The sequence below is a fragment of the Epargyreus clarus genome, unplaced genomic scaffold (genome assembly GCF_041222505.1).
Source record: "Epargyreus clarus isolate Ecla_fem2 unplaced genomic scaffold, WU_Ecla_fem_2.2 ptg000005l, whole genome shotgun sequence".
NCBI classification, from domain to species: Eukaryota; Metazoa; Arthropoda; class Insecta; order Lepidoptera; family Hesperiidae; genus Epargyreus; species Epargyreus clarus.
Window position 1 is genome coordinate 11,303,740 of NW_027332213.1, and position 8,447 is coordinate 11,312,186.

The 8,447-nt window shown below is 32.8% G+C and overlaps 2 protein-coding genes across 3 annotated transcripts; both read right to left on the reverse strand.

Moving 5' to 3' along the window:
* Window positions 1-1,814: 1,814 nt before the first annotated feature.
* Window positions 1,815-6,284, reverse strand: Mpi (mannose phosphate isomerase). 2 transcript variants are annotated; one of them, XM_073073170.1, is made up of 7 exons: window positions 6,146-6,277; window positions 5,562-5,896; window positions 4,960-5,101; window positions 4,108-4,284; window positions 3,259-3,426; window positions 2,672-2,874; window positions 1,815-2,219 (listed from the first exon to the last, which is right to left on the reverse strand). In XM_073073170.1, the coding sequence occupies exons 2-7, from the start codon at window positions 5,877-5,879 to the stop codon at window positions 2,013-2,015; spliced, it is 1,215 nt and encodes a 404-aa protein (XP_072929271.1). In that variant the 5' UTR covers window positions 5,880-5,896; window positions 6,146-6,277; the 3' UTR covers window positions 1,815-2,012. The 2 variants fall into 2 exon arrangements, with proteins under 2 accessions (XP_072929271.1, XP_072929270.1); XM_073073169.1 differs by having other exon boundaries at window positions 1,817-2,219; window positions 6,113-6,284.
* Window positions 6,285-7,372: 1,088 nt separating this feature from the next.
* Window positions 7,373-8,336, reverse strand: LOC140757769 (uncharacterized). Its single transcript, XM_073093642.1, has 2 exons — window positions 8,119-8,336; window positions 7,373-7,977 (listed from the first exon to the last, which is right to left on the reverse strand). The coding sequence occupies exons 1-2, from the start codon at window positions 8,261-8,263 to the stop codon at window positions 7,430-7,432; spliced, it is 693 nt and encodes a 230-aa protein (XP_072949743.1). The 5' UTR covers window positions 8,264-8,336; the 3' UTR covers window positions 7,373-7,429.
* Between the last annotated feature and the right edge of the window lie 111 nt (window positions 8,337-8,447).

Consider the following 8,447-nt stretch of genomic DNA (forward strand, 5'->3'; position numbering starts at 1 on the left):
CGAAAAATGTTTTTCTGACTCGTGTGATTGCAGTCCTCGCCTGCGGCTCGGCCTGCAAACTCACACTTGTCAGAAAAAAAATTTTCGTCCTCGTATTGTAATGTACTATTTTTTTTTGCAAATTCGCTAAAGGTTAACGAATCGTGGAAAAGCTATATCTTAGACTTGATTTTTTTCAATATGAAATGTTCAAAGAAAAAGTGGTGCAAATTGATAGAGACTGGCATATTCACTGGCATTTCTGTCTCAAATCGTCTTGCAGAATTTTGCTATATGCATCACATACAGGTGCACAAAACACTCTTTATTACATTGTAATATAAGACAAAGTCATTAAAGACAAAGCCAACATTTCTTTTAGCAAAATAATATTTCTATCGTTTAACTTATCGTATCTTCGTTCGAAGTCAAACAACTGCCTAATTTCAACATTAAGTTATCGCAACAGTAACTTGGTAAACGAGTCATTGTATTTTTGTTTGGATATTCTTTATGATCGTCATTGTTGACTTCTTGAAACTCAATTCTATTTTTTAACAATTTTATGTTTTCTTCACAGAGCATTTTCGCGCAACGATGAGTTGCAGATGACCCATTTTCGTAACACTAGATATCGTTGTGATGTTTTGTTTTGTTTACATTACCGAACAAATAAATGGTTATACGTTAACATTATGTTTAACCTTTATTGTTCTGTATGTATGATGTTGTATTAGTTACTTGGGCAATAGATGTAAGTAATAGGTTTTACACAGATATTAAAGGTAGAATACTTATGGATGGCACTTGAAGACTTGTCGCCCTAACAAGAAGTTAATGCGCTTCATTTGATCTATCATTGGAGTAGTAGAGGAGTCATATTTAAATAACATTAGGTGCATTAAAATGATTACATACTGGTTTTTTGATTCCCTTAGTCTGTATTATACCAATGTTGTTTGCTTGACTAAGGCCGTTGGAGGCCCCCAGTGTAAAAAGTTCGCGTGTGATTCGGTGTTTTTTTTTCGATACACATTTCATAGATTGTTCGGTTCTGACGACCTTTTTTTTATCAACTGTGTTTGAAGGGCCCCCAAGATCAGAGGCCAAGGGACCGCCCCTTCCGCCCTACTTACATTTCTCGTAAACTTTGTACAACATTATAAAATAAGAAAACTAAATAATTATGTACTAAAAAAAACATTTTTTTAAAATAAAAATAGCATTTATTTTCATTTAATTGATATAAACAATAACTCATAAACAAATTTGAAACTTTATCAATTCATTTCCTAAAAATATTACAAATTGTATAAAACTCTAAAATACTTTCGCCTTTGAAAACGTTCACTAATGTAACAGGAAGGCAATCAGCACAGCCATATTAACTTATATTAATACTATTTATTAACTAATTTGAAATAACAAAATAATAATAAAAGTAATTTAATAACAAGGCAAAGTACCTACTTTATACATACATACATACTACATATACCTATATGTTAAAAATAGTACAAATTAACCTACAAGCTTTTGTTTCGCTTAAATAAATTTATTCATAATATAAATAACTGAAACTTAATACTAAATAATAAATTTACAAAACATTTTTCATAAAAATTACCATGTTACATTTTGATTTTCTATACAGGTGATATATTATGTAAAGGATCACATTTATTTTTTACACTATTGTATATTACAAATTATATTTATCTCATTTTGATAGTATGAGAACAAGATGGAATAAAAAGACATATATTTTCTCTTCCGAAATTATAAGAAATCTCTAGATATTCGATATGTTATAATAAATAATTTCGACCGACATCATACGAAACTGCTTATTGTAATATTATAAAAACAATCCTACTTTAACGAGGTCGTGGTATGAAATTTCATAATATGATTAAACTAATATTGTTTTAAGAGATGGTAGTAGGCACCCTGTCTGGCCAGGGATCGAACCCGGAATCCTTCGCGTGTCAGACCGGTATGGTGACCGCTCCGCCACGGGGGTCGTATGCTTTCTATACATTGCAAATTGCCTGATAAACTTCTATGTGATTTCCCTCCGCTGGTGTCAGAGTAAGTTGCCTGCTAGCTTTCAGGAACAGAACCGTACCAGGCTTGACTTGCACCGGTTCTGTATCACAGGCTTCTCCAGACCCTGACGTCACTATCAACACACTTGGGCTGTGACGCACTATAGTGTTGTAAGAATCGCCACTTTCCACCTGCATAAATATAAAACAGCCTCTTTATGTTTTTTATAAAAGTCATGCGGCTGTGTACGTTTGCAATCTCTTTAAAAGGTGAATAGAGTTCCAGGTAAGTAGAGATCAAAATCAGAAACATGGTATATTTGGAAGAATATATTTAGCCCCTATAACAATGTTTGAAATAAGTGTAAGGGACCTTCATTGTAACTATAATCTATCTGGGGTTGATAAGATATCCAGAGGTGGCAGTAGGCTTTTACTATAAGATGGACTATATGTTCATTTGACTTTATTAAAAAAAATTGCATAGTAATGTTACATATGTAATGTAAAATGTTAGACTGAATAATCTTATCATCTATCTAATATCAATAAGTAGAATCAATAATTTTAATCAATAAAATCGTCACTCATTCCAAATAACATTTTATTAACATTTTTTTTCTTATATAAAAATCTTGGCTTACCCTAGTTTTAACAACAGCAAAATCCGGTACAGGCGGTCTCCATATGCAACTATTTTCGTCTTCCATACTTGGTGTGAAAAGCATGTCCTCTGTCGTGTAGCCGGTATAGTCCAACATACCAATGAGGGTAGGCACATCTATGTGCTTGGGTGTTAAACCTGCTCTCACAACATTGTCTGAACACGCCATGCACTCTACACAATCTGAAACCCAGGGAAATAAAGATTCTATCAAAGATAAACATTTGGATTATATACTTTTTTATCATAGATATTGTACAATCTACTAGGTGGAATGATGGACGACAATCGGATGTTACATAGTTAGAACACTTAAATAATGCTTTGTATATACCACTCTATATTACGATTCCCAGTACTTTGGATTTATTGAATAAACTAAGCATCTGTATATAGTAAAAATATTTTAAATAATTATCAAACATTTGACTGACCAAAGATTGAATTCGAAGAAACCTGTGCTTAGCAGACGCTAATTATAAATATCTACATTATAACACATTGATTGATATAGAAAGAAGTTTTTTATCTAGGCAAATAAAATAACTATTACATGTTTTTGCTTACCACCACCGAGATAAGCGTGAGGCAAGTTTGGCTTGAGGAAGATAGCCTGCCCTGGTCGGAGCTCCATATAATTCATAAAGTATGGAGCCCAACATCCCACATCACCAGGGAAATCCGAATGAAGTCTCTGTACCACAGAGTACAGGAGAAATGCCTGTGTTGATTCATCTAGAAATGAATATTTTTATTATTAGTAAGATACATTAATGATAGTGTCTAACTACCAAACTTTGTAAATGTTAGTATTTTTATGAAATAGTCTCATCGTAATGATGAAAATATACTTACATTTGTACCAACTATCATAATTTTTAATATTATGTTACCAAGTTATTATATCATTCTATTTATTATCATATTTATTTTAAACTCTTTAGCATATTTTTTTTGTATTTATATTAAATTTATCCTGTCTTACATATTGGTAGGGGATTGTTGTGAAATATTTTAATTCTAACTTAATGCTAATAGCATTTGAAGGTGGTAGAACCCTTTGTGGTTCGACTCCAGCGGTACCACCGCCACACCTATTTCTACCTAATAACAGCAGTGTTAGGCGCTGCTGTGTTCCGGTTTGAAGGGTGTGGTAAGGGACAGACTTATCCAAGGGGGGTTCCAGTTTAGTCCTCAGGGGTAGCGGCGTATCTGTGGCCGACCTCAGGTAGGAATATCTAATCCTATCTGGGGTTGATTACAGATGTCCATGGGCGGCAGTAGCCACTTACCATCAGGTGGACTGCATGCTCGTCTGCTACTCTTATATTATAAAAAAAAGCATGGATTTCGGCAAAGTAACACCTGATACAATTAACTATAAGTGTAATACTTAAAATATCTAAAGTATATTACCTTCTTTGTCTAACCTATCTAAGAGAATGTTTAAACTTTGTGCTATGGTTTCTTTATCTTTAGTCATTAGGCTTTCAAATACTGTTTTAAGAATGACCTCACTTCCTTCCTGGGTTTCATGTGATAGAAGATTGTTTACAGCAACTTCTGGTAACATCTGAGTAAGTTCAGGCAACTCTGTAATATTTAAAATAAAGCATACATAAAGCTGTATATAATGAAAGTTTGGAATTCTATCCTATTTAATATTTATTTATGGATTACCAACATAAGAAACAGCATCTACAGCTTTAAGATATACAATGCATTTTATAGGCATAGTTAACTGTTCTTATACTTAAAGGTAACAGCATGCTATGTGTTACTCCTTACAAGTAATTATAAATAATTTAATCACACACATGTGTGATAAAGATCACATATGCATACCTGAGAGATTTATAAAAAAAAATCCCAAAGGTATGTGAAGTCTACCAAAACGCACTTGGCCAGCGTGGTGGAAAATGGTCTAAACCTTCTCATTCTGAGAGGAGACCCGTGCCCAGCAGTGGGACAATAATGGGTTGATGATGATGATGATGATGATGATGTGATGATGTAATACTATACTTAATGTAATTATTTTGTAAATTTTGTTTATTAGAATATTTTTGAGTTCTTATACTTTCCCCTATGCTAAGGGGGCTTATGATTCCCCCTTATATAGGCCCAAAGACTTCATGAAAATAACTGTAGCTATCAATATTCATAGAAATACAGCTATCATACAAAAACAATATGATTTATCAAGTTCTATAAACTATCTGTTCATGTAACCACAATTACTATTGTTATAATTTAATATGCACTTACTTTTTAAAAATGTTTTAATTTGATTAATAGTTCTAAAACCACACAACGCCGTGAATGGTGTCAAGGCTATAGCGAGTTCAGGTTTGTGATTAGGATCTTTGTACATATCCGGAAAGTTCTTGTGAAGTTCTTCCGCATGTTCCTGAAATATAACAAATACAAATAATATTATAATATGATAGTAAGTAAGTAAGTAAGTGATACCAAGTCTATTAATGGTAGAAGACAAGATTTTTTGTGAGAGGAATTCACATTTATATTTAAACAAATCACACATCTAAATATTCAAATGATGATATTGTTTTTTTTTAAAAAACCTCAGGTTACATTTATTTTTAAATCATTGTTTTATCTCAATTGAATGGTCCGGACAACCATTTTGGTATACCAAAAATAGAATTTCAAAATTCCCTTGGATTTTATGTACCATATAAAATATGTAGGGTAATATTTACAAAATATAAAAGCTTATGACACATTAGAATTAACAGGGCTAGATATGTGTAAGCTATAAGTACATGAGAGAAAGTGATCCATCGCTGATAACTTATCAATGGTATGATTCAACCTCATATCACTGAAACAAACAATGCTTCCTTTACCTTATTCGGATGGGCTTGAATAGACAACGCTTTCCTTATAGACAGAACCTTCAATAGAAATGGCACCGTCACACCAAACTTTTTTCTCACATCAGGACCGACTGCATCAACATTGTCCTTCAGATATTCCGATAACGAGATACCTCTCTCAATAATATGCGCCGGGCCGTTAGGATGCGTTCCCATCCACAACTCAGCATACGGCTTATCAGATTCAATTGTCACATCAGGTTGACCGCTTTTTATCAATGTTGCGACTTTACTATCGTGACCCAATTTGCCCCAATCGTAGTTCTGGACTTTGCACTTCAACTCCATGACTTCAAATCAATTTCCTGCGTGGAATCAATTAAACCACTTATTGATACGTCAATAAAAAAAAAATTGCTACGGTTACATAAAAACTACTATATAAGGTGATATGAATGCGCCACGTATTTTTATACTTATAAAGCGAAGCAAGTACTGCTCTTAGTAGCTAAGTAGTAATGTATTTTTGGAATACGGCATTTGTTAGGTTATTATTTTCTACAAATAATCAACTTTCTTACCAATGAACAATTATTACTATAGTGGTCCTTTACCAATCGTTGAACAGTGTTTTGGAAAGCAAATTTTATTATAATTCGTGTAGTAAAGACAGGGACGTGAAATATACTTTAATTTGTCAACAATATACACATTACGTTTTGAATGACTTTACTTGACATATGACATTGATTTATTGACTTGCCAGCTTGCCACCATTCAAGTGTCAATGTCAAGTGACATTGTTTTTTTTTTAATTTAAGATATCATTAAATCATAGAGCCATGCCATTTGTCTTGAATTTTTTTTTAATCTATCGTTTAATAATACGAAGGTTGTAGAATCGTTAGTAGTTCGATTTCGGAGGCACCACCGCCATACTTACTCGTGCCTAATAACAGCAGCGTAAAGCACTAGCGTTCCCCGCTTTGAAGGGTTTGGTAAGGGAGACATACCTACATGCTTATATGAGTTACTGATACATTCATCACGCATACACAGATCGTACGCTCTTAAGGTGTAAGCTAAAACTGTCGCTCGCTCGCTTGTTTGTATCCCTTACTAAATATCCGCCGCGGGATCTCGTCAGTGATGGGCAATATGAAATCTAACTACTGATTACTAACTACGATTACATATAGTAATCAATAATTATAAATACAAATTACAAAAAGTACCACCAAACAGACCATAGTCGGGAATCGAACCCACACCTTCAGGTGGCTGTACAGGCTGTACTCTTATTCCACGCTTTATTTCATTGTAAAATATATAAGTCCATAGAATTCAAATAATCAGTAGTATAACTACTAGATTGCAGCAATCATATTAAGAACTACATCATGTAGTTTGAGTACTGTAGTTAAGTAATGTTACGATTAAAAATAGTTAACTATAATGTAATCATAACTACATGTAGTTAACTACTTTTAATCGTAGTTAGTAACCAGATTACAAATTGTAGTTAACTACGCCCTACACTGTTACACGTCATTAACTTGTACTCGTACCTACCTACCTACATTACTGTACTAATACCACAGTAGATACTTGTACTGTGCTAATACCATTTAATGTTTAAGCATTTCGGAGGTCTTAGAGAAGGGTAGTAACTATTTATTAATCTGTGGAGAAGGTTTGAAAACTTAACAAAGCAACTTAAAAAAGATTGTAATCTATACACATTATATAGCTATATTTAATATAATGTATATACATACGTATGGTATGTGATTTACTTATTATAAAAAAGTCAAATTTTATACAATAGTATATATTATGTATCAAGATATATATTATGTATGCAATCACATAACACATACAGTGGTACCATAAGTCTTTCAAACATTTTTTGCATCCAAGTAGCTAAATATATCTTGTTTAAGGCTTTCAAGAGTGCTCTGACCAGACTCTTTTACTTGGATCACATTCTTCGGTTGAGCCATGGCTTTCATTTTAAGATTCAGATTGCTCTCTATTGGTTTTGTTTGTGAGGGTATAGCAAAACCGGAGAGGCCTCTATTACTGATCTCAACGTTAAGTAATTCTTCGCCTTGTTCGCAAATACTTGGCTCATTGTCTATATCCAAAACAGAATCAAATGGTAAACTATGTCTTACATTTTTACCCGAAGGTCGGTATTTCATTTCTAACTCCTTAAAATCTAAGTACGGATATTTTTTCATTATAACCAGTTGCTCGTATTGACGCAAGTCTACGTTATTAATTGTGTTTTTGTCAGAATTATTCACGATTCCCATAGGGTTTTGTTTGTTTTCTTGTGAAACATCTTTAGTCATTCTATGGCTTCTTAAATTTTGCGAACTTTTTCTAATCCGCTGTTTTATGTTAACCTTGTGGTTTCCATGATCTGCACAATACAGATTATCTAAAATTGATGGGAAACTTTAGCATAATTATTACTACAGTACAGTTATCAATGTAAGTAGCTACCTACGTTCTACAAAATTTTTAGGTATATCCATTTAATTTAATCATTTAGGAGCATAAGTTTAATTACTATACTAACGATTTGCATATTTTCCATATTGACTAATTTTTGAAGAATCGCGGTGAAGAGGAAACGTATAATTCAAAGTAAGACATAGCAGTATACAGATAAGGACCAAAATTCTAGCATATCTTTGCATATTGGCATTATTTCCTGTTAACATTAGTCACAACAAGAGTATTCGCCAATATTAAAATTCTTCATTTATAACTATTACTGACATGTAATATTTGACATTGTCGTTCATAAAGTTTTTTTAATTTTCTTGATCATAGATAATACTATTAAGTAATAACAATAAGCGTACAGGTACCTTCACTATAATACCCTTTTACTATAATAGTCCA

Excerpts from the sequence above, each read along its gene's own strand:
- Mpi (XM_073073170.1), bottom strand. The coding sequence starts at position 5,879 with ATGGAGTTGAAGTGCAAAGTCCAGAACTACGATTGGGGCAAATTGGGT. Across the intron at positions 4,285-4,959 it reads AATTAAAACATTTTTAAAAA|AGTTGCCTGAACTTACTCAG; the intron begins GTAAGTGCATAT and ends TAAATATTACAG. Across the intron at positions 2,875-3,258 it reads TCACGCTTATCTCGGTGGTG|ATTGTGTAGAGTGCATGGCG; the intron begins GTAAGCAAAAAC and ends CCTGGGTTTCAG.
- LOC140757769 (XM_073093642.1), bottom strand. The coding sequence starts at position 8,263 with ATGTTAACAGGAAATAATGCCAATATGCAAAGATATGCTAGAATTTTG. Across the intron at positions 7,978-8,118 it reads ATATGGAAAATATGCAAATC|ATAATCTGTATTGTGCAGAT; the intron begins GTTAGTATAGTA and ends CATCAATTTTAG.